The 26441-nt window shown below is 35.7% G+C and overlaps 1 protein-coding gene across 1 annotated transcript in view; it reads right to left on the reverse strand.

Moving 5' to 3' along the window:
* Nucleotides 1-1676: 1676 nt before the first annotated feature.
* Nucleotides 1677-26441, reverse strand: part of LOC141325788 (NLR family CARD domain-containing protein 3-like) — a 25776-nt gene continuing 1011 nt past the window's right edge. The window contains exons 2-4 of the mRNA XM_073834521.1: nt 16179-16235; nt 11184-12806; nt 1677-1749 (exon numbers count right to left, since the gene is read on the reverse strand). Coding sequence (XP_073690622.1) covers nt 1677-1749; nt 11184-12806; nt 16179-16235 — 1753 coding nt within the window. The remainder of the gene's footprint in view (nt 1750-11183; nt 12807-16178; nt 16236-26441) is intronic.

Genomic DNA, 26441 nt, shown 5'->3' on the forward strand with positions numbered 1-26441 from the left:
GGGTAAAAGTTACATTTTGGGCTGCTGTCTCTAACGCTCCTTAAAGTCAGAATGACTGAGATGGCCAATCAAATGAAAGTAGGCAGAGTTTGCTGTTCACTGAAGCAGAGCGCACATCCCAGTTATTTAAACTTTTTTTTTTTTTTTTGCCATATTGAATTGAAAATTGGTATCATTAATGCGATTTATGTAATTCCTAACTGAATGTGAGGAGACAAGAAACCTGCATTTTCTAGATATTAGACATGCCAATAAAAGTGCATGTGTGAATATTTAAAAATATTATTTAATGATTACTTCCCAATCAGAATTTGAACTAGATTTTATGTGACCGTTGCATTTCTAAATGTTTTATTCAAAAGCATATTTTTTATATTTTGTATTGCGTTTAAGAAGCTTTTTTAACAGCAAAATGATCAATATCAGACAGATTTTACAGTAAGCTAATTACAAGCAATTCCACAAAAAAGGAGAAAGCAAAAAAATAAATAAAAATTAATAAAATAAAACTGCATTGTTTTCATTAGAAAATACAGTGATCCTTGTGAAAGACACAAATGTTATTTAGTCATGAGCAATGAGTGGTGTTCTTGTTGTCAATGGAGTCAATGGATTGATAAAAGCTAAACAAAACAAAGATATTAAAATAATAAAGCTGGTCTTTTCTTTCACTTTTTGTAAATTATATTATCGCCGATCATAACCTAGATGTGCTTTGTTTGACAGAAACCTGACTAAAACCAGATGATTACATTACTTTAAACAAGTCTACAAAAGACTGCTCTGTAAATAATTTTTCCTGACTTCTCAATTCCTCAGTATATCGAATAGCTCAAAAAATATTGATGATGTAACAAACAATTGAGCCTCTCTTTTCCAGCACTTCAGACACTGTTGCTCCTTTACGCTTAAGGAAGATTAAGGAAAGCAGTCAGACACTGTGGTATAACAAGCTCACTCATGCTCTAAAGAGAGCAGCCCGGAAAATGGAGCACAGCTGGAAGAAAACTAAACTAAAAGTGCTTCACGTTGCATGGAAGGAAATTACCTCTACTTATAGAAAAAGCTCTAAAAACTGTAGATCTGCTTACTTTCCATCTCTTTTATAAGAAAACAAACAACACAGTCTTGAGGAAAAGGAGACTATTCACAAGTTTAAAAAGACAACTTAGTACAAAGATGAACAATATGAAGTTGAGCTGCTGTGGCGACCTGACAAGCCAGAACTCCCAGATAATGACAGGATTGCAAAGAAAAGATTTGAGGTCCTTAAGAGAAGATTGCAGTCAGATGTAGTGCTGTGTCACTGATATAATGAAGTTGTGAATAATTACCTTGAGCAGGGCATCAAAGACATAGAGGAGGAATCATCATCTCTAATCGCTGGGAAATACTACATGCCTCATCATGCTGTTCTCTGTGAAGATCAGGTAACAACAAGCTCAGAGTAGTGCTTGATTCTTCATCACATGACACTGGCTCTCCATCACTTGATGACTGTCTACTTACTGGTCCTAACCTGAATCCAGATCTGCTCAGCATATTAATAAAATTCAGACTGCATGCAATTGCACTGACAGCAGATATCGAAAAAGGCTTTCTTGTAGACTTTTCTTGCTAAGAAGGACCAAGTTTTGGTGTGTTTCCTCTGGCTCTCTGCACCGCCTCATGAAGACTCATGAGAAGCGTGTGCCATGGATGACGAGGCTGGTGTTTGGAGTCTCTCCAGCCCATTTCTCCTCACCGCAACTGTCAGAAAACATTTGAAGGAATATGAAGCCCAGCTTCATGAGGTAGAAGATAATAAAGGAATCACTTTATGCTTTCTCCATAACTGCTGATGACAAACAGATTATGTCCACAGCTGGCATGGACCTTTGTAAAAGGACGATAAACTGTCCAGAGATGTAGAAGAAATGGAAGACAATGATGAATGACCTTGCACCGGACACAGAGAAACCAGGATCAGAGACAGTTTATGTCAAACAGAGTGAGTAAAAAACGGTCCTTAACCAACCCTGCAATGTGATCTCACTGTAAAGGCAAAGCCAATCCAGCAGATCTCCTCACAAGAGGCCAGACAGTAGCTAACCTGAAAGAGAGCAAACTGTGGTGGAAAGGACCTTCATTTCTGACTACACTGAATCTGTGAGAGAGTGATGAAGATCAAAGTGATGAAGAAGATGTGAGTAATGAGCTAAAACAAGTTCAGCAGATCACTGTGCAACTCTGCAGCAGCAGCGACCAAAGTGAAATGAAGCCTGTGCTAGATTTACTGAAGTACAATAAACTGAAGAAGGTATTGTGGGTCACTGCTTGGATTAAGAGGTTTGTGCACAATGCAAGTTCAAGCTCCAAGAGATGAGGTGAGTTGAACTGCTGAAGAAATGTTTGAGGCTGAGAAGTACTGGACCAAAGTGACACAAGTGTGCAGCTTTAGTCACGAGATTAGTTTGATAAAGGCTGGTGAAACCCTGAACTCAGATTCAAAAACCAGAGATTTTTCTTGATGCTGATGAATTCCTGTGTGTTGGAGGCAGACTGCAACAGTTGGACTTCAGTTACAGAGAAAAACATCTATGGATTCTACGTAGCAAAGTCAGATATTGTGAGCTGCTGGTTCAGTACAACCATGATGAACTTACCATGCATTCTGGTCTGAGAGACACTCTTGTACAAATCAGAATTAGACATTGGATTTTGGGAAGCTGACAACTTATAAAAACTATTCTGACAAAATGTATATTTTGCGACAAACGACTAACTTCACTGCCACCAAAACCATTCTCTGCAGACCATGATCATCTCACTGTGAGTAAGGAGGAGATGACAAGGAGGTGGAGATACAGAAACAGACTCTTAACCAATCTGTGGAATCACTGGAGAAAAGACTATTTGCTAGACCTGAAATCTGCACATTCCTGCAGCCCACAGAAACCTAGTGAGTTGAAGATGAGTGACATTGCTCTCAACGGAGATGCCAACATGCCAAGACAAACCTGGAAATTAGGAAAAATGGAAGAGCTTCTTTCCTGACAGAGATGGGAAAGTTAGATCCTGTGCTGTTCGTATCCAGAAGGACTGTGTTAAGAAAGACCTGTTCAGTTTATATATCCATTAGATATTGATGAGCAGTTGTTCTTTAGGGGAGAGGATGTTGTGAAATAAATTAGATTAATATTAGTTATAAATGCTTGGTATAATGTTTGATGAATTGTTTTTCAATAATAAGAACTGAAACTGTTAATATAGTGATTTATTGAGCTGTTAGTCTTTAAGAATAGTTGCTCATAATGCTGTTCAGTTCTGAGAGTGTGATAGAATAAAAAGAACTGAGTATGTGTGTGAACACAAAGTGAATTCATCCCTGTATAAATCCTAAACGAAACTTCAGTAAAGCATTTCTTTTGTTTTTAATTCAAGTCGTCATGATTCATTATTGCTTACTAAAGCTGGGTATACACCACAAGAAAATCTGGCTGATTTTGGGCCAATTTCTCCCCTTTCGACAATCCTAGGTAATGTCTGATTATCTTGGTAGTTCTAAAGATTATTTTATCAGATGTCCTTGTGGTGTAAGGTGTGTTAAGAGTGACTGAATCTGCTTGGAAGAACGTTGAAGGCGCCCCGATCGCGAACATGTTGAATATTTATGATTGGAAATCCTGATGTATGGGGGAATAAATAATACAATACATTATTATTTCCATAACAAAACAAAATTATTATCAATATAGATATTTTGCCAAAATAGTTTTACAAAAGGACAATGCCAAAATAAATGTTTCAGGGCAACTGACATAAAAAGGAGCAACTAAAATCAATATCAGTTTTTAATTTGACCAAATAATATTTTTCTGGGTAAATCCTGTGTATAATTTTAAATGATACTTCCTTACCCCTTTTTGTAATTACAGTAAATATTGATTAGGTATTAACCAAACCTTTCTCCAAACAATAATATCTGTCAATTGATTTCAATATGAATAAACAAAGCTTGAAAATAAAAAATAAAGCTCTTGTAGAACTGTTGTGAGACATTTATTCTCAAATCTCAAGACATCGGGACTCGGTTGAAAATCTGTTGGTGTGTGGTGTGCTGTCTTTGTCATCGTGGCAAACCACACACTATGGGAGCAAAATGATTTTTTCACCTCATGTTTGTGGTCTTTCACATTTTAAAGATCTTATAAGATTTGAAAAATCTTTTAGTGTATACCCAGCCTAAGCAAAGGTTCGAAAAGCGAAGGGGAAACCAAAAAAAAAAAAAAGAAAAATAACAGTCTATGTCAGTTGCCTCAAAATATAGCTACGTGCCAACAATGCGCCTAAACATTCCTTGTTTTCAGATTAACACGCTCATGGGCACACGAATGGACACCAATGTATTGGTTATTTAAACGATGTGGCACAGGACACGAAAACGAAGACTAGCACAAAATACTTTGGTCATGCCTGGTGCCGCTTTGTGCTGGGTGTATGAGAGTTCCCAGAGTGTGGAAACAAGAATGAAAGGAAAAACAGCATAAGCAAACAAAAATAATAAAAACACAAGCAGAAAATGTCTGAGAGCACAAAAACAGAGAAATACAACCAAAGAAAACACGATTTTGTATTTTTATTTCAGTTTTGTGCAATATGATATAAAATATTAACATTTTTGATTTTGCTTATTATTTTTTGATCTGAGACCATTATTCGCTATTCTGAAAACTTTGCTTTTATTTTTTTAAATTTGGAGCAATATATTTTTGTGTTTTTATATTGTGGTTTCATGCATATTTTATTAAATTTTTATGTGTGACTGCAATACTTTTGCTGTAAAATTTATCCCATTATGTCTAAAATATAAAAACAAGGAGAAGCCTAAGTAGTTAACAGACAGTACAAGCAGTCAAATCATCTTGTTTGTTATTGCATCAGGTTTAGAGAGTATTTCAGGGGTTCATGTATCAAGAAATACAGAGGAGAATAGAACAGTCAGATCAAGTATTCTACTTAAATTTACCTCTGTTGCCAGGTTATTCATTCTTTTTTTGACCCTGTAAAGTCAAGTAGTCAGAAAAATCAACATTTTTAAAACTAAACAGTTTATTGAACCTTTAGACAATGTACTAAAAAATACACTTTATTTTAATGTGTCCTTGTTACAGTGTAATTATAAATTTAAGTAATAGGTTATATTAATTATTATTCAATAAATAGAGTTAGGATTAGGGATTGGCTTAAATAAAGTGTTTGTATTACATGTTATATTTGATGCATCAGGCTTTTATGTCTTATAATATGAGCCCAATATGGGTTAAATGCATCTGTAATCAAGTCTGTTCTAAAGTGGACAGTCACTGCTGGGAAACAAAATATTCTATAAACTGACAGTGTTTATCTGAGTTTTGTATGGGGTAATGACTCTTTAAAGTCTCTATAAAGTTTGGCAATAAATAGATGTGATATTATATCGCATATCTTCAGTCTGTCATCTCTAGATTATATCAGATGAGTCTTTCTGTCATTCTGAGCCTGAACCTATTTTCTGCTTTCTTTATAAAACAATGTATTTGTATTTTACAAATGGGAGTACAACAAATTCAGGACAATGTTTTACATTAAGTTCTACCCATTAATGTTATAGTGAGAAAAGTTCTTAAAAAACATCTACTGAAAAAATGGCATAAAGAATTTTTTAAAGAAAGACCCCGTCTTTTTTGGGGTTCCACCACTCAGTCTCTGTTGATTGTGAGACTGTGACATCTCTGTAGCGGCTCTTTATTCACCATCAGCTCATCCTGAGGAAACTGGACTGATGTCTAAATACTGAGAGTCCTGCAATAAAACACACAGACAGTTACATATGAGTATGAGACAATACTGCTGTCACATCACATCAGCTGATCCAGCTCAGAAAAACATATAGTATAATTATATTACAGAGCTATGAATAAACTGATCATTGATTAATAACAGTGAATGATCAACAACTACTATCATTTAGAAAATCTGTAAGAGATGAAAGTATTCATAATATTCATAAATCGGTCACATCACAAAATTAAACACAGTTCAAAGTACAGAGACTAAAGTGGAGCTGAATTATTGTCTAATATTCTCCGATTACACACACAGGAGGTCTGTTACTCAATTTAGAAACTTTAAATAAACAAACACTCACAAAAGAATAATGTCTGCAGTTTATAATGTGGATCGTTCTTCAGATCAGAGAGTAACTTCCAACTAGAATCTCCTAGTTTATTCCCAGACAGATCCAGTTGTCTCAGGTGTGAGGGGTTTGATCTCAGAGCTGAAACCAGAGCAGCACAACCTTCATCTGTGACGCCACAATCCCTTAACCTGTAGAGAACAATCACACAATCTGAGTTGCTGTTGAAGTGTCTGTAGTTTGTTATTGACTCTGGTCTCAGAGCAGGAGAGGAGATATAATGACAAGCATTGCCACATTCTGCTGCTGATAGATTGAGGTTTATTCATGTTGATGCTCAATGGTGCTGTTTGGAACTGTCATGTGCTTCAGAACTGAACAAATACTCAGAGATGAATGAATGAATGAATGATGATGCATTTATATAGCGCTTTCATTGTGTATTGCCGTACACCCAAAGCGCTTTACAATCATATAGGGGATCTCTCCTCAACCATCAACAGTGTGCAGCATCCACTTGGATGATGCGTCGATAAGTTTAAGATATATTTTCATAGTGATATAAAGATGGATCTCGATTGAGGTGTTTTGTTGTTTCATCTAATAATGTATTAATGAACAAAGCAGTCATCTTTTACTCCTGACATCTGAGCCTCTGAAGACGCAGAGGATTAAAGTTACTTTTGTTTTAGAAAGGAACTGCGCCCGGAGATCTACATAAATGCGTCTTTGTTCACACAAATAATTTGTGATGCAGCTTCACCCACAGCAGAAGTGAGTATAAGGGTTTTTAATGCATCTTTGCAAATCACCTTTCTTAATAATGTGCTATAGTTAGCAAGTTTCGTGGCTAAATGCATCTAAAGTAAACATTACAGCTTGTCACTCCCTACAGAAGAGAGGGGCGGGGCGAGCAGAGCTCATTAACATTTAAAGGCAAATGCAACAAAACTACTCGCTCTGAAAAGGGCTAATTTTGACCAGGTAAAAAGGGTGTTTTTTACACTAACACTGAAAAATTTTAACTAAAGTATGTTATAGACTTCTCATTAAGACCCAAATAAATCATATCACCTTGTGGAAAATGGGCATCCGATGACCCCTTTAAAAATGAGATTTCTGGATTTTTTTTTTACTACAACAGAGCATTTTCGGGTGCAATACACAGTTTGTCCTGCAGGCGACAGTAATGATGCTTGAATCTGCATATAAGTTAAAGCAGCGTGAATCGTGGGAATACAAAGAATCAGCTGTTGCAAGAGAACGTGTAACATGAATTTCTTAAATTAAAGAAATTTATTTTGTTAATGAAATGAGATAAATGTAACAAATTTATTGTGGTAAATGTTTGATAAAATGCACTTTTGTCTTATAATTAAAATGGTCTATCATTCCTAAAGACAAATCAGCACAAATCAAGTAATCAATACAGCTTATTCTGTATATTACTGTATATTACTTGTGGTGTATTTGAGAGACCACCTTTTTATTTACATATTTTCATAATCTTCCCATTTGCAGTTAAAATTAAGAGAAAAAATCCTAAGGACATAATGTCATTAATTTGAGCTGAACTTGTTTTATTAGATTATTAGTTTGCTTCTAGAGAAAACATTAATGAAAAAGTGAAAAATGACTGAAAAATAATCATAACAAATGTTAGCGTGCCTCCTAAAAGCATAAGTGGCCCCTGCCTGCCAGAAATGCATACAAAATGTTTTTGTTTGTGTTGACCAAGACTGTATTTTATCTTCAGTTGGATTTTTCACTTGATGGTATTCATGTACTTACTTCTGTAACAAATACAGAGATCATCTACATATAAACTACAGTGAACAGCAGAACCAATGACTTTTGCAATGATCTTTATTTTAATACTATAGCTGAGGCTGAACACTTCATATTTTCTTTAAAGGTGCCATAGAATGCATTGATACAATATTTTAAATTGTTGTCTGATATCTACATAGAAGGTATATGGCATAGGAAAGGACAAAAATTCTCCAGAAACGGTTTTACAAGTCCATTTACAACCCTAGGATTTGTAATGGTTTTTTATTACCTTATTTAGAAGGTTCGTGAATATTAATGATGAGCTCTGCTCTGATTGGCTGTTTCCCAGAGCGGCTTATTTCAGTAACTCACACACGGAGGAAAATATACATTTAATCATGAGCTTGAGCCACTATTAATATGCAGGTCATTGAAACTGCTGTTTTGATTGCACGATCATTTTACTTTTACTTTTGTGATCGCACGTGCTCTGGTTAACGTTATACTACAGCGGCAGTACTTGCCACATATTTTACAAGTTTAGATGCTTGTTATTGATGCTCAGGATCTGTAAATCATTCACCATCATTCGCGCAGTAATCTCTCCTTTTATGTGGTAAGTGAAATCTTATGTACTGCATTGTAACAGGCTACCGCTAGCAATAAGCTAACCATGTCCCTTCAGTGGCTGGCTTTATTTTATAAGAACACCTTATTTGTTTTCCTTGACTTTCTGAGTACAGACACCAACCCATCCCTGCACTTAACATCCCCTGCACAACCTGGAACATAACATTTATTCCTGTGATCTGCCATTTTCGCTATTGTCCTAGCTTTTGTTTTTTTCACAATAGCTTTGAAGCAGAACTTCGATTGATTGGGCTAAGCAAATGTTGGGGGCATAACTATTAATGATCCAGAGACTATTACGTCATAGTCGCTGTTATGTTAGGATTAGCTTATTTTTCAGTGGTCTTTTGTAAACACCAGATTTATATGAGGAGGAGGAGGAAACAATGGTGTTTGAGACTCATGGTATGTCATGTCCATGTACAAAAATGTTATTATTCAACTATGACAAGGTAAATACAGTTTTCCATTCTATGGCACCTTCATGTGTGAGTCATATATGATCTTACCACAGTGTCTCCAGTTTACAGTGAGGATTCTGTAGTACATCAGAAAGCAGCTTCACTGAATCTCCTAGTTTATTCTCAGACAGATTCAGTTCTCTCAGGTGTGAGGGGTTTGATCTCAGAGCTGAAGCCAGAGCAGCACAACCTTCATCTGTGACGCCACAATCAATCAAACTGTAGAGAACAATCACACACTCTTCACTCTCTCAGATCAGATCAGTTTAGCTGTGAATCCATTATTAAAGATAAAGTACAAACTTAAAGCACAAATCAATGTTTGATTGATAATTGGACAGAAGTCTAAAATGTCACAGAACACTAAACATGATCATAAAACATTGAAAAAAGGTCTCATTCAAGCATGATAAATAACATTTCCTGTATGCACTATATCTGTATTTTAAGCGAAATATCTGTCTTATGCAGATCTGTCTTGATGGCATTATTCACTAAATAGCATATGTGAGTCATATATGATCTTACCACAGTTTCTCCAGTTTACAGTGAGGATTCTGTAGTACATCAGAAAACAGCTTCACTGAATCTCCTAGTTTATTCCCAGACAGATTCAGTTTTCTCAGGTGTGAGGGGTTTGATCTCAGAGCTGAAGTCAGAGCAGCACAACCTTCATCTGTGACGCCACAATAACTCAACCTGTAGAGAACAATCACACACTCTCCACTCTCTCAGATCAGATCAGTTTAGCTGTGAATCTATTATTAAAGATAAAGTACAAACTTAAAGCACAAATCAATGTTTGATTGATCATTGGACAGAAGTCTAAAATGTCACAGAAGACAAAACATGATCATTAAACATCCAAAGTCTCATTCAAGGAATATAAATATTTATCTGATATAGATATATGTCTCTTTTAATGCTAAATCTGTTTTATTAATGACACTATTCACTACTTAGATCTGTATTAGTATGGTGGAGATATTGTGTGTGTGTGTGTGTGTGTGTGTGTGTGTGTGTTTTACAGGTTTCTCCTCCATCATCAAAGATAGTAAAATCTGGGATCACCCTCATGGTGAGATATTATTTGTGTATCGCATTCCATTACAAAACATTACTCAATAACATCTATCCATTTTCCAATCTGCTTTATCCTCTGCAGGTTTGGGGCAGGAGTCTATTCCAGCATCTCAGGTCACAGGTGAGGGACTCTCTGAATGAATGGCCAGTTCATCACAGGACTTACAAACAAACACACAAACATCCACACCTGTGTTTTCTGTCTTATGTGTTCAGATTTACCATTGTGTTTAAAATTTGTTTTGTTGTTGGATTTGTAGTTTTGTTCTTTAAAAAAGTTTTCAAATTTATTTCACATACAGTTTACTTTACAGTGTGTCATTTATGATCTTACCACAGTGTCTCCAGTTTACAGTGAGGATTCTGTAGTACATCAGAAAGCAGCTTCACTGAATCTCCTAGTTTATTCCCAGACAGATTCAGTTTTCTCAGGTGTGAGGGGTTTGATCTCAGAGCTGAAGCCAGAGCAGCACAACCTTCATCTGTGACGCCACAATAACTCAACCTGTAGAGAGATGAAAATCATTCATGTGAAACACTATCAAACAACTTGCTGTCATAAACAACAACTCGCAATTCCAATATAATTAAATAAATTCATACCTTGAGAAAAAAAATGCACATGTAAGTTTCATGGGCAACTTAACACTTACACACACACACACACACACACACACACACACACACACACACACACACACACACACACACACACACACACACACACACAAAAGTGAAGACTGTATTAAATCAGCATTTATCTATTAATTAGGTAAAATTGTATTGTTATTGAGTAACAGTTAAATTAATGTTATTCATCTTCTAACTGTTTTAACAATAATCCACACGTTGGACCGTGAACTGTCAGATAGTTCATGTGCTTAATATAAGTTTGAGTCTAGCGCTTGTCATTCCAGATGCCATTCTGTAAAATGCATATATATATATATATAAATATATATATATACCACTTTAGCAGACCACTAAAATAATAACTACAGCACTTAGAATTTAGGAGCTTTTAACTTTGATTTTCTTAATGTTTTACCAGTGAAGTGATTGTTCTTATTGATACTTACTGAACTGATCTGGATTCTTTAATCACAGGCAGCAACTTCTGAAGAACGTTCATATTTTCAGTCTCATTATTTACTTTAACAAATTTATCAAGACGAAACACATTCAGTTCCTCTTTTGATGTCAACAACACAAAAACTACAGCTGACCACTGAGATGAAGAGAGATTGGCTTCCTTTATTGTCCCAGATTGCAGATACCGTTGTATTTCCTCCACTAGTGAATGATCACCCAGTTCATTCAGACAGTGGAACAGATTGATGGATTTCTCTGGAGAGTCAATGGTCCTGATCTTCATCTTGATGAACTCAACTGTTTTCTCATTGCTGTCAGAGCTGCTTCTTTTCATCTTCATTATTCGTTGTAGAAGAATCTGATGAGACTCCACTGACAAACCCAGAAGGAACCGCAGGAAAAGATCCAGATGTCCATTTTTACTCTGCAGAGCTTCATCTATAGCTCTCTGATGAAGCTCAGATAATGAAACATGTTCTGATGAACTGAGCTGAAAGTATTTCTTCATTTTAGACTGAAATCTCTGTTTGGTGATTTGTTCAAACACATTTCTGTTGTGGTTTGTCCAGGAGAGGTGCACATGTAGAGCTGCTAGATGTTCCTGAATGCTCAGATGAACAAAGCAGAAGACTTTCCCCTGATACAAGCCAAACTCCTCTCTGAAGATCTGAGTGCACAATCCTGAGTACACTGATGCTTCTGTCACATCAATGCCACACTCTCTCAGGTCTTTCTCATAGAAGATCAGGTTTCCTTTCACAAGCTGCTGAAAAGCCAGTTTCCCCAGTTTGAGGATCATGTCTTCATCTGTCACATTCTTCTCATAGTCCTTCTCACGTTTGATGTTGGTCTGAAGGATCAGGAAGTGTGTGTACATTTGAGTGAGAGTCTTTGGAATCTCTCCACTCTCTGCTGGACTCAACATCTTCTCTAGAACAGCGGCTGAGATCCAGCAGAACACTGGGATGTGGCACATGATGTAGAGGCTCCTTGATGACTTCAGGTGTGAGATGATCCTGTTGGCCAGACTCTGATCACTGATTCTCTTCCTGAAGTATTCCTCCTTCTGTGGCTCATTGAATCCTCGTACCTCTGTCACTCGATGGACACACTCAGAGGGGATGAGATCAGCTGCTGCTGGTCTGGAGGTGATCCAGATGAGAGCAGAGGGAAGCAGATTCCCCACAATGAGGTTCATCAGCAGCACATCCACTGAGGCTGATTCAGATATATTACACAGTTTCACTTTACTCTTAAAGTTCAGAGACAGACGACACTCATCCAGACCATCAAAGATGAACAACACTTTATATTCATCACTGGATATTTCTATTTCTTTAGTTTCAGGGAAAAAGACATGAAGAAGATCTGAAAGACTAAGTGTTTTGTCCTTCATCAGATTGATTTCTCTGAAAGGAAGTGGAAATATGAGCTGGACGTCCTGATTCTCTTTACCTTCAGCCCAGTCCAGGATGAACTTCTGCACAGAGACTGTTTTTCCAATGCCAGCGACTCCCTTTGTCAGCACAGTTCTGATGGCTTTGTCTTGTTCAGGTAAAGGCCTAAAGATGTGATTGCATTTGATGGCTGTGTCCTCTGTTGCTGCTCTCCTGGATTGTGTCTCAATCTGTCTCACCTCATGCTCATTACTGATCTCTCCACTCTCACTCTCTGTGATGTAGAGCTCTGTGTAGATCTCATTCAGGAGTGTTGGGGTTCCCTGCGTCACTGTTCCCTCATACAGACGCTCAAACTTCTTCTTTAGATTTGATTTAAATGTTTTGAAAACTTTATGCCTGGAAAATTAAAATACCACATTATCACATGAGTTACAGAGATAAATGTACAGAGCAAAATGTCTTTTTTTGTTTTCTGTGTTGATATACTGAAGATTTCACAGGGTTTAAGAAATATGTCAGTTAGTAATGATGTATTTGATTAATGCGTGATGATGCATTATATTAAAATAAATACCACACTTTACCTTACACCAGGACACAAAAAATTCTACTTTGTGCTCTATGTAACTGTAATTACATTTTTTTTCTTATAGTGCTGTATAATTACGCCACTCTAATTTAAAATATCTTACTATAATAATATATTTTACAAAATAATTTAATACTTGAGGTTAAACCTTGTGTCGTCAATCTTAAAATCAATTAGACGAGGCAAAGAAGCATCACTCCTCATAGACACACAGCTGGGCTCTGCTTCTGATTTCTTCTGATGAACTGAACTATAACAAATAATCCTTTGAATTACTGTATTAATATTAACATTTGCTATTAAATCTAAAGTTATTTCATATGCTCTCTGCCATAACTAAAGCTGACTGCACACTGCAAACAATTTTCAAATAACCACATGATATTAGATTAAAAAAATAAAACATTTTAGAAAAGAGCGCAACATCACAGTTGTTTAATATGAATACATAATAACAGATTAAACAAAAACACAACGTAAATATGACACACAGCTCTGACTCTGATCTCTTCTGCTGAAGAAATGTAATCATGACATTCATTTTAATAAAGGACCTTTAAAAACAGGGTTCCCCAAATCTTACCCTGGAGGTCCAATGCGCTGCAGAGTTTAGCTCCAACCCTGATCACACTCACCTACCTGTTATTCTCTAATGATCCTGAAGACCTTGATTAGTATGTTCAGGTGTGTTTGATTAGGGTAAGAGCTAAACTCTGCAGGAAAATGGATCTCGAGGTCCAGATTTGATGATCCCTGTTTAAAAATAAAACAAAATAAACATATGGTTTTAAGAAAATATCGAAAGGGTGTTTGTTGTGAAGATTTGGATCTGGTGACTTACATTACATCTTTGTTTCGTTGCCGCCTGTTGTGGGAAAATACTCACCCTCATTTAAAAGTTGATCTATTTCACACATTTACAAAATTTATAGGGGATTTACATATTTAACCCTCTGGTGCTCTTTGTTTTGCAGTCACACGTGTGCTCTTCGCGGTCAGAAGTGACCGGACACCTGTAACGCATCCTGTAATTTTTTCAGTAAAACCATTCGAATTCATTTTTGTTTAATAATATTTTTTCTTTTGCATTTTGAGAGGGTTTTGTGGTAATAATGAATATTTATGCTGTAATTAATATACATGTTTTTTGCCATTGAGAATAATAATTTTTTTTAATTTATTTTTTATTTATATATTTTTTTAAATGAATGCAGTATTTCAGGTTGAAATAGAGACTCAGCAATTCAACACAAATTTTTGAATGCAGATTAGCGCCATCTGTTGGTAAAAAACGAGAAAAACATCTGTAATGGCAGGTGTAACTTGATGCCTGTATAGTTCTTTACAAAGCAGCTTGTGAATTGCCTAGTTGTTTTTAGACAATTGATTCAGCATTTTTATTAGGTGGAATAGTTGAACATACATTTAAACAATCTCAAAGACTATTTCTTTTTTTGTTATAAATATAATTTGAAGTGTTAATTTTTTGTATATGCAAGAGAGTGTGTGTCTTTTGCACTCTGGATTTGTAATTTTTTATACATATATTTTTTATTTTACATCTTCTCAATTTGCTGTGTTTCAGTTCATTTGTGCGTGTGTGTGGATGTGTGAGAAAGAGACAGAAAAATTCTGTACATTTTTGTATTTTTGTCGATTTCCCATTCATTTCCTGTGGTCTGTCATTTTTGACCAAAGAGCACAAGTTTTTTTTTGTTTTTTTTTTTTTTTTTTTTGAATCGTGCCCTCATTTTTTATGTGTGTCCATAAAAGTCACTGGATTTGGTACCGTTCTGATGAAGCTGTGATTTTTTTTTAAAATTCAAAACCGAAAATGTTTTGGTCAAAAGTGACCGAATAGAGGTGAGTATATTAGTGTGTGTGTCTGTGTGTGAATGGGTGTGTTTTAGAGTGTCACCCCTTCACTGCTGTGTACTTTTTTTCAGCATTGTGGAGGATTTGTAGATTGTACACACAAAAATTCTCTGAATATTTGTATTTTTGTCGATTTCCCATTCATTTCCTATGGTCGGTCATTTTAGACCGAAGAGCACAAGTGTGACTATTTTTTTTACGACCACTTAGCCTGCTTGAATCATGCCCTCAATTTTTTTGTGTGTGTTGACATCCCAAATGGCATAAAAGTCACAGAGTTTCATATCATTCCGATTAAGCTGTGATCTTTAAAAATTCAAAACAGAAAATTTTTCGGTCAAAAGTGACCGAAGAGCACCAGAGGGTTAAAAAAGTTGTTGTTAAGTATTAGATTATTGTGTTTATGTTAAAGTGTTATTGATGTAATGTTTATATTTTTCATAATCTGCCTGTAAATGTTTGTATCTCAGGGGATTCGTCACACTTTTAGGGGTATAAATCAAGATATTTTTTACATATAGACTATGATAATTTATTGCTAGTGAGTTAATTATTATTAATTTAGTTAGCAATACTGAATTTAGTTTTAGCTCCACAATACATGGATTTTTTTTCAGGCATACACGTATACATATGTATATGTACCTAATAAAAAACAAATACAAACTTATGTAGGCTATACAAATGTACAAAATATATAGTTTGCATGTGTCAGCCCAGTACATGTTTATGTTAAATTATTACTAACAATACAAAAGTTATTCATTTTACTTAAAAAAAAAAATCATGAAAAATTTCACAGCAAATATGTGATATAAAAAAGCATAAACTATCAAGAGGGCATGACATTGATTGCATACAACAGGTTTGTTGTCAAAGTTTTAATCATGTTCATTTATAAGCCCAAGTTTTTTGTTTTCAATCATTTTCTACCCGCAAAGGGATGAAGCGGGACACAAACTTTAAAGTTTAAAAAATAAAAATGTATAAATAAATAAATAAAATCACGAATTTATATTATTTGTGTTCTAATAAAATCGAAATAGCAATTAATTAATTTCCTGATGTCTCTTTATTGTCCTGACCTTTTTAGGGTTATATAGACGTATTCAAAGTACCTGCATCCTGGAGAAACATCTTCATCTCGGGGTGTTTGTGTGTCATCCATGATGAAGCTGAACAGACAGAAGAGTGAGATCTCCAACACTTACTCTGGTTGGAAATGACAAACAAATAATTCAGCTGAACGGATCCTGAGAGTCGGAGAAACAGCAGAACGACGGTGACGTTTACTCAAATACACAATGTTAGTCTTATGTTAACACAAATGATAAAATGAACTACAGACAACATGAAACAACAACGAAACCACTTCATTTTCTTACAAATAAAGCTATGAAACACATAAAAGAAAACACGTTCTTCCGGAGAAATATGAAAGCGAAAGTTACCTGCAGCGTCGAGTTACATGCGCGTCCTCTGCCAGTGACGTCACATGCATTCTTCATTGCGCGCGACACCTCTGCCCAGTGGATCCCAGTAATGTTCATGTTAACACTATGGTGCTGTACCTCATTACACACCGCTCTGTTTCTTGGTAAGTAAACAAGGTTTGGGTAAAAGTTACATTTTGGGCTGCTGTCTCTAACGCTCCTTAAAGTCAGAATGACTGAGATGGCCAATCAAATGAAAGTAGGCAGAGTTTGCTGTTCACTGAAGCAGAGCGCACATCCCAGTTATTTAAACTTTTTTTTTTTTTTTTGCCATATTGAATTGAAAATTGGTATCATTAATGCGATTTATGTAATTCCTAACTGAATGTGAGGAGACAAGAAACCTGCATTTTCTAGATATTAGACATGCCAATAAAAGTGCATGTGTGAATATTTAAAAATATTATTTAATGATTACTTCCCAATCAGAATTTGAACTAGATTTTATGTGACCGTTGCATTTCTAAATGTTTTATTCAAAAGCATATTTTTTATATTTTGTATTGCGTTTAAGAAGCTTTTTTAACAGCAAAATGATCAATATCAGACAGATTTTACAGTAAGCTAATTACAAGCAATTCCACAAAAAAGGAGAAAGCAAAAAAATAAATAAAAATTAATAAAATAAAACTGCATTGTTTTCATTAGAAAATACAGTGATCCTTGTGAAAGACACAAATGTTATTTAGTCATGAGCAATGAGTGGTGTTCTTGTTGTCAATGGAGTCAATGGATTGATAAAAGCTAAACAAAACAAAGATATTAAAATAATAAAGCTGGTCTTTTCTTTCACTTTTTGTAAATTATATTATCGCCGATCATAACCTAGATGTGCTTTGTTTGACAGAAACCTGACTAAAACCAGATGATTACATTACTTTAAACAAGTCTACAAAAGACTGCTCTGTAAATAATTTTTCCTGACTTCTCAATTCCTCAGTATATCGAATAGCTCAAAAAATATTGATGATGTAACAAACAATTGAGCCTCTCTTTTCCAGCACTTCAGACACTGTTGCTCCTTTACGCTTAAGGAAGATTAAGGAAAGCAGTCAGACACTGTGGTATAACAAGCTCACTCATGCTCTAAAGAGAGCAGCCCGGAAAATGGAGCACAGCTGGAAGAAAACTAAACTAAAAGTGCTTCACGTTGCATGGAAGGAAATTACCTCTACTTATAGAAAAAGCTCTAAAAACTGTAGATCTGCTTACTTTCCATCTCTTTTATAAGAAAACAAACAACACAGTCTTGAGGAAAAGGAGACTATTCACAAGTTTAAAAAGACAACTTAGTACAAAGATGAACAATATGAAGTTGAGCTGCTGTGGCGACCTGACAAGCCAGAACTCCCAGATAATGACAGGATTGCAAAGAAAAGATTTGAGGTCCTTAAGAGAAGATTGCAGTCAGATGTAGTGCTGTGTCACTGATATAATGAAGTTGTGAATAATTACCTTGAGCAGGGCATCAAAGACATAGAGGAGGAATCATCATCTCTAATCGCTGGGAAATACTACATGCCTCATCATGCTGTTCTCTGTGAAGATCAGGTAACAACAAGCTCAGAGTAGTGCTTGATTCTTCATCACATGACACTGGCTCTCCATCACTTGATGACTGTCTACTTACTGGTCCTAACCTGAATCCAGATCTGCTCAGCATATTAATAAAATTCAGACTGCATGCAATTGCACTGACAGCAGATATCGAAAAAGGCTTTCTTGTAGACTTTTCTTGCTAAGAAGGACCAAGTTTTGGTGTGTTTCCTCTGGCTCTCTGCACCGCCTCATGAAGACTCATGAGAAGCGTGTGCCATGGATGACGAGGCTGGTGTTTGGAGTCTCTCCAGCCCATTTCTCCTCACCGCAACTGTCAGAAAACATTTGAAGGAATATGAAGCCCAGCTTCATGAGGTAGAAGATAATAAAGGAATCACTTTATGCTTTCTCCATAACTGCTGATGACAAACAGATTATGTCCACAGCTGGCATGGACCTTTGTAAAAGGACGATAAACTGTCCAGAGATGTAGAAGAAATGGAAGACAATGATGAATGACCTTGCACCGGACACAGAGAAACCAGGATCAGAGACAGTTTATGTCAAACAGAGTGAGTAAAAAACGGTCCTTAACCAACCCTGCAATGTGATCTCACTGTAAAGGCAAAGCCAATCCAGCAGATCTCCTCACAAGAGGCCAGACAGTAGCTAACCTGAAAGAGAGCAAACTGTGGTGGAAAGGACCTTCATTTCTGACTACACTGAATCTGTGAGAGAGTGATGAAGATCAAAGTGATGAAGAAGATGTGAGTAATGAGCTAAAACAAGTTCAGCAGATCACTGTGCAACTCTGCAGCAGCAGCGACCAAAGTGAAATGAAGCCTGTGCTAGATTTACTGAAGTACAATAAACTGAAGAAGGTATTGTGGGTCACTGCTTGGATTAAGAGGTTTGTGCACAATGCAAGTTCAAGCTCCAAGAGATGAGGTGAGTTGAACTGCTGAAGAAATGTTTGAGGCTGAGAAGTACTGGACCAAAGTGACACAAGTGTGCAGCTTTAGTCACGAGATTAGTTTGATAAAGGCTGGTGAAACCCTGAACTCAGATTCAAAAACCAGAGATTTTTCTTGATGCTGATGAATTCCTGTGTGTTGGAGGCAGACTGCAACAGTTGGACTTCAGTTACAGAGAAAAACATCTATGGATTCTACGTAGCAAAGTCAGATATTGTGAGCTGCTGGTTCAGTACAACCATGATGAACTTACCATGCATTCTGGTCTGAGAGACACTCTTGTACAAATCAGAATTAGACATTGGATTTTGGGAAGCTGACAACTTATAAAAACTATTCTGACAAAATGTATATTTTGCGACAAACGACTAACTTCACTGCCACCAAAACCATTCTCTGCAGACCATGATCATCTCACTGTGAGTAAGGAGGAGATGACAAGGAGGTGGAGATACAGAAACAGACTCTTAACCAATCTGTGGAATCACTGGAGAAAAGACTATTTGCTAGACCTGAAATCTGCACATTCCTGCAGCCCACAGAAACCTAGTGAGTTGAAGATGAGTGACATTGCTCTCAACGGAGATGCCAACATGCCAAGACAAACCTGGAAATTAGGAAAAATGGAAGAGCTTCTTTCCTGACAGAGATGGGAAAGTTAGATCCTGTGCTGTTCGTATCCAGAAGGACTGTGTTAAGAAAGACCTGTTCAGTTTATATATCCATTAGATATTGATGAGCAGTTGTTCTTTAGGGGAGAGGATGTTGTGAAATAAATTAGATTAATATTAGTTATAAATGCTTGGTATAATGTTTGATGAATTGTTTTTCAATAATAAGAACTGAAACTGTTAATATAGTGATTTATTGAGCTGTTAGTCTTTAAGAATAGTTGCTCATAATGCTGTTCAGTTCTGAGAGTGTGATAGAATAAAAAGAACTGAGTATGTGTGTGAACACAAAGTGAATTCATCCCTGTATAAATCCTAAACGAAACTTCAGTAAAGCATTTCTTTTGTTTTTAATTCAAGTCGTCATGATTCATTATTGCTTACTAAAGCTGGGTATACACCACAAGAAAATCTGGCTGATTTTGGGCCAATTTCTCCCCTTTCGACAATCCTAGGTAATGTCTGATTATCTTGGTAGTTCTAAAGATTATTTTATCAGATGTCCTTGTGGTGTAAGGTGTGTTAAGAGTGACTGAATCTGCTTGGAAGAACGTTGAAGGCGCCCCGATCGCGAACATGTTGAATATTTATGATTGGAAATCCTGATGTATGGGGGAATAAATAATACAATACATTATTATTTCCATAACAAAACAAAATTATTATCAATATAGATATTTTGCCAAAATAGTTTTACAAAAGGACAATGCCAAAATAAATGTTTCAGGGCAACTGACATAAAAAGGAGCAACTAAAATCAATATCAGTTTTTAATTTGACCAAATAATATTTTTCTGGGTAAATCCTGTGTATAATTTTAAATGATACTTCCTTACCCCTTTTTGTAATTACAGTAAATATTGATTAGGTATTAACCAAACCTTTCTCCAAACAATAATATCTGTCAATTGATTTCAATATGAATAAACAAAGCTTGAAAATAAAAAATAAAGCTCTTGTAGAACTGTTGTGAGACATTTATTCTCAAATCTCAAGACATCGGGACTCGGTTGAAAATCTGTTGGTGTGTGGTGTGCTGTCTTTGTCATCGTGGCAAACCACACACTATGGGAGCAAAATGATTTTTTCACCTCATGTTTGTGGTCTTTCACATTTTAAAGATCTTATAAGATTTGAAAAATCTTTTAGTGTATACCCAGCCTAAGCAAAGGTTCGAAAAGCGAAGGGGAAACCAAAAAAAAAAAAAAGAAAAATAACAGTCTATGTCAGTTGCCTCAAAATATAGCTACGTGCCAACAATGCGCCTAAACATTCCTTGTTTTCAGATTAACACGCTCATGGGCACACGAATGGACACCAATGTATTGGTTATTTAAACGATGTGGCACAGGACACGAAAACGAAGACTAGCACAAAATACTTTGGTCATGCCTGGTGCCGCTTTGTGCTGGGTGTATGAGAGTTCCCAGAGTGTGGAAACAAGAATGAAAGGAAAAACAGCATAAGCAAACAAAAATAATAAAAACACAAGCAGAAAATGTCTGAGAGCACAAAAACAGAGAAATACAACCAAAGAAAACACGATTTTGTATTTTTATTTCAGTTTTGTGCAATATGATATAAAATATTAACATTTTTGATTTTGCTTATTATTTTTTGATCTGAGACCATTATTCGCTATTCTGAAAACTTTGCTTTTATTTTTTTAAATTTGGAGCAATATATTTTTGTGTTTTTATATTGTGGTTTCATGCATATTTTATTAAATTTTTATGTGTGACTGCAATACTTTTGCTGTAAAATTTATCCCATTATGTCTAAAATATAAAAACAAGGAGAAGCCTAAGTAGTTAACAGACAGTACAAGCAGTCAAATCATCTTGTTTGTTATTGCATCAGGTTTAGAGAGTATTTCAGGGGTTCATGTATCAAGAAATACAGAGGAGAATAGAACAGTCAGATCAAGTATTCTACTTAAATTTACCTCTGTTGCCAGGTTATTCATTCTTTTTTTGACCCTGTAAAGTCAAGTAGTCAGAAAAATCAACATTTTTAAAACTAAACAGTTTATTGAACCTTTAGACAATGTACTAAAAAATACACTTTATTTTAATGTGTCCTTGTTACAGTGTAATTATAAATTTAAGTAATAGGTTATATTAATTATTATTCAATAAATAGAGTTAGGATTAGGGATTGGCTTAAATAAAGTGTTTGTATTACATGTTATATTTGATGCATCAGGCTTTTATGTCTTATAATATGAGCCCAATATGGGTTAAATGCATCTGTAATCAAGTCTGTTCTAAAGTGGACAGTCACTGCTGGGAAACAAAATATTCTATAAACTGACAGTGTTTATCTGAGTTTTGTATGGGGTAATGACTCTTTAAAGTCTCTATAAAGTTTGGCAATAAATAGATGTGATATTATATCGCATATCTTCAGTCTGTCATCTCTAGATTATATCAGATGAGTCTTTCTGTCATTCTGAGCCTGAACCTATTTTCTGCTTTCTTTATAAAACAATGTATTTGTATTTTACAAATGGGAGTACAACAAATTCAGGACAATGTTTTACATTAAGTTCTACCCATTAATGTTATAGTGAGAAAAGTTCTTAAAAAACATCTACTGAAAAAATGGCATAAAGAATTTTTTAAAGAAAGACCCCGTCTTTTTTGGGGTTCCACCACTCAGTCTCTGTTGATTGTGAGACTGTGACATCTCTGTAGCGGCTCTTTATTCACCATCAGCTCATCCTGAGGAAACTGGACTGATGTCTAAATACTGAGAGTCCTGCAATAAAACACACAGACAGTTACATATGAGTATGAGACAATACTGCTGTCACATCACATCAGCTGATCCAGCTCAGAAAAACATATAGTATAATTATATTACAGAGCTATGAATAAACTGATCATTGATTAATAACAGTGAATGATCAACAACTACTATCATTTAGAAAATCTGTAAGAGATGAAAGTATTCATAATATTCATAAATCGGTCACATCACAAAATTAAACACAGTTCAAAGTACAGAGACTAAAGTGGAGCTGAATTATTGTCTAATATTCTCCGATTACACACACAGGAGGTCTGTTACTCAATTTAGAAACTTTAAATAAACAAACACTCACAAAAGAATAATGTCTGCAGTTTATAATGTGGATCGTTCTTCAGATCAGAGAGTAACTTCCAACTAGAATCTCCTAGTTTATTCCCAGACAGATCCAGTTGTCTCAGGTGTGAGGGGTTTGATCTCAGAGCTGAAACCAGAGCAGCACAACCTTCATCTGTGACGCCACAATCCCTTAACCTGTAGAGAACAATCACACAATCTGAGTTGCTGTTGAAGTGTCTGTAGTTTGTTATTGACTCTGGTCTCAGAGCAGGAGAGGAGATATAATGACAAGCATTGCCACATTCTGCTGCTGATAGATTGAGGTTTATTCATGTTGATGCTCAATGGTGCTGTTTGGAACTGTCATGTGCTTCAGAACTGAACAAATACTCAGAGATGAATGAATGAATGAATGATGATGCATTTATATAGCGCTTTCATTGTGTATTGCCGTACACCCAAAGCGCTTTACAATCATATAGGGGATCTCTCCTCAACCATCAACAGTGTGCAGCATCCACTTGGATGATGCGTCGATAAGTTTAAGATATATTTTCATAGTGATATAAAGATGGATCTCGATTGAGGTGTTTTGTTGTTTCATCTAATAATGTATTAATGAACAAAGCAGTCATCTTTTACTCCTGACATCTGAGCCTCTGAAGACGCAGAGGATTAAAGTTACTTTTGTTTTAGAAAGGAACTGCGCCCGGAGATCTACATAAATGCGTCTTTGTTCACACAAATAATTTGTGATGCAGCTTCACCCACAGCAGAAGTGAGTATAAGGGTTTTTAATGCATCTTTGCAAATCACCTTTCTTAATAATGTGCTATAGTTAGCAAGTTTCGTGGCTAAATGCATCTAAAGTAAACATTACAGCTTGTCACTCCCTACAGAAGAGAGGGGCGGGGCGAGCAGAGCTCATTAACATTTAAAGGCAAATGCAACAAAACTACTCGCTCTGAAAAGGGCTAATTTTGACCAGGTAAAAAGGGTGTTTTTTACACTAACACTGAAAAATTTTAACTAAAGTATGTTATAGACTTCTCATTAAGACCCAAATAAATCATATCACCTTGTGGAAAATGGGCATCCGATGACCCCTTTAAAAATGAGATTTCTGGATTTTTTTTTTACTACAACAGAGCATTTTCGGGTGCAATACACAGTTTGTCCTGCAGGCGACAGTAATGATGCTTGAATCTGCATATAAGTTAAAGCAGCGTGAATCGTGGGAATACAAAGAATCAGCTGTTGCAAGAGAACGTGTAACATGAATTTCTTAAATTAAAGAAATTTATTTTGTTAATGAAATGAGATAAATGTAACAAATTTATTGTGGTAAATGTTTGATAAAATGCACTTTTGTCTTATAATTAAAATGGTCTATCATTCCTAAAGACAAATCAGCACAAATCAAGTAATCAATACAGCTTATTCTGTATATTACTGTATATTACTTGTGGTGTATTTGAGAGACCACCTTTTTATTTACATATTTTCATAATCTTCCCATTTGCAGTTAAAATTAAGAGAAAAAATCCTAAGGACATAATGTCATTAATTTGAGCTGAACTTGTTTTATTAGATTATTAGTTTGCTTCTAGAGAAAACATTAATGAAAAAGTGAAAAATGACTGAAAAATAATCATAACAAATGTTAGCGTGCCTCCTAAAAGCATAAGTGGCCCCTGCCTGCCAGAAATGCATACAAAATGTTTTTGTTTGTGTTGACCAAGACTGTATTTTATCTTCAGTTGGATTTTTCACTTGATGGTATTCATGTACTTACTTCTGTAACAAATACAGAGATCATCTACATATAAACTACAGTGAACAGCAGAACCAATGACTTTTGCAATGATCTTTATTTTAATACTATAGCTGAGGCTGAACACTTCATATTTTCTTTAAAGGTGCCATAGAATGCATTGATACAATATTTTAAATTGTTGTCTGATATCTACATAGAAGGTATATGGCATAGGAAAGGACAAAAATTCTCCAGAAACGGTTTTACAAGTCCATTTACAACCCTAGGATTTGTAATGGTTTTTTATTACCTTATTTAGAAGGTTCGTGAATATTAATGATGAGCTCTGCTCTGATTGGCTGTTTCCCAGAGCGGCTTATTTCAGTAACTCACACACGGAGGAAAATATACATTTAATCATGAGCTTGAGCCACTATTAATATGCAGGTCATTGAAACTGCTGTTTTGATTGCACGATCATTTTACTTTTACTTTTGTGATCGCACGTGCTCTGGTTAACGTTATACTACAGCGGCAGTACTTGCCACATATTTTACAAGTTTAGATGCTTGTTATTGATGCTCAGGATCTGTAAATCATTCACCATCATTCGCGCAGTAATCTCTCCTTTTATGTGGTAAGTGAAATCTTATGTACTGCATTGTAACAGGCTACCGCTAGCAATAAGCTAACCATGTCCCTTCAGTGGCTGGCTTTATTTTATAAGAACACCTTATTTGTTTTCCTTGACTTTCTGAGTACAGACACCAACCCATCCCTGCACTTAACATCCCCTGCACAACCTGGAACATAACATTTATTCCTGTGATCTGCCATTTTCGCTATTGTCCTAGCTTTTGTTTTTTTCACAATAGCTTTGAAGCAGAACTTCGATTGATTGGGCTAAGCAAATGTTGGGGGCATAACTATTAATGATCCAGAGACTATTACGTCATAGTCGCTGTTATGTTAGGATTAGCTTATTTTTCAGTGGTCTTTTGTAAACACCAGATTTATATGAGGAGGAGGAGGAAACAATGGTGTTTGAGACTCATGGTATGTCATGTCCATGTACAAAAATGTTATTATTCAACTATGACAAGGTAAATACAGTTTTCCATTCTATGGCACCTTCATGTGTGAGTCATATATGATCTTACCACAGTGTCTCCAGTTTACAGTGAGGATTCTGTAGTACATCAGAAAGCAGCTTCACTGAATCTCCTAGTTTATTCTCAGACAGATTCAGTTCTCTCAGGTGTGAGGGGTTTGATCTCAGAGCTGAAGCCAGAGCAGCACAACCTTCATCTGTGACGCCACAATCAATCAAACTGTAGAGAACAATCACACACTCTTCACTCTCTCAGATCAGATCAGTTTAGCTGTGAATCCATTATTAAAGATAAAGTACAAACTTAAAGCACAAATCAATGTTTGATTGATAATTGGACAGAAGTCTAAAATGTCACAGAACACTAAACATGATCATAAAACATTGAAAAAAGGTCTCATTCAAGCATGATAAATAACATTTCCTGTATGCACTATATCTGTATTTTAAGCGAAATATCTGTCTTATGCAGATCTGTCTTGATGGCATTATTCACTAAATAGCATATGTGAGTCATATATGATCTTACCACAGTTTCTCCAGTTTACAGTGAGGATTCTGTAGTACATCAGAAAACAGCTTCACTGAATCTCCTAGTTTATTCCCAGACAGATTCAGTTTTCTCAGGTGTGAGGGGTTTGATCTCAGAGCTGAAGTCAGAGCAGCACAACCTTCATCTGTGACGCCACAATAACTCAACCTGTAGAGAACAATCACACACTCTCCACTCTCTCAGATCAGATCAGT

The sequence above is a fragment of the Garra rufa genome, chromosome 2 (assembly GCF_049309525.1).
Source record: "Garra rufa chromosome 2, GarRuf1.0, whole genome shotgun sequence".
Classification (NCBI taxonomy): domain Eukaryota; kingdom Metazoa; phylum Chordata; class Actinopteri; order Cypriniformes; family Cyprinidae; genus Garra; species Garra rufa.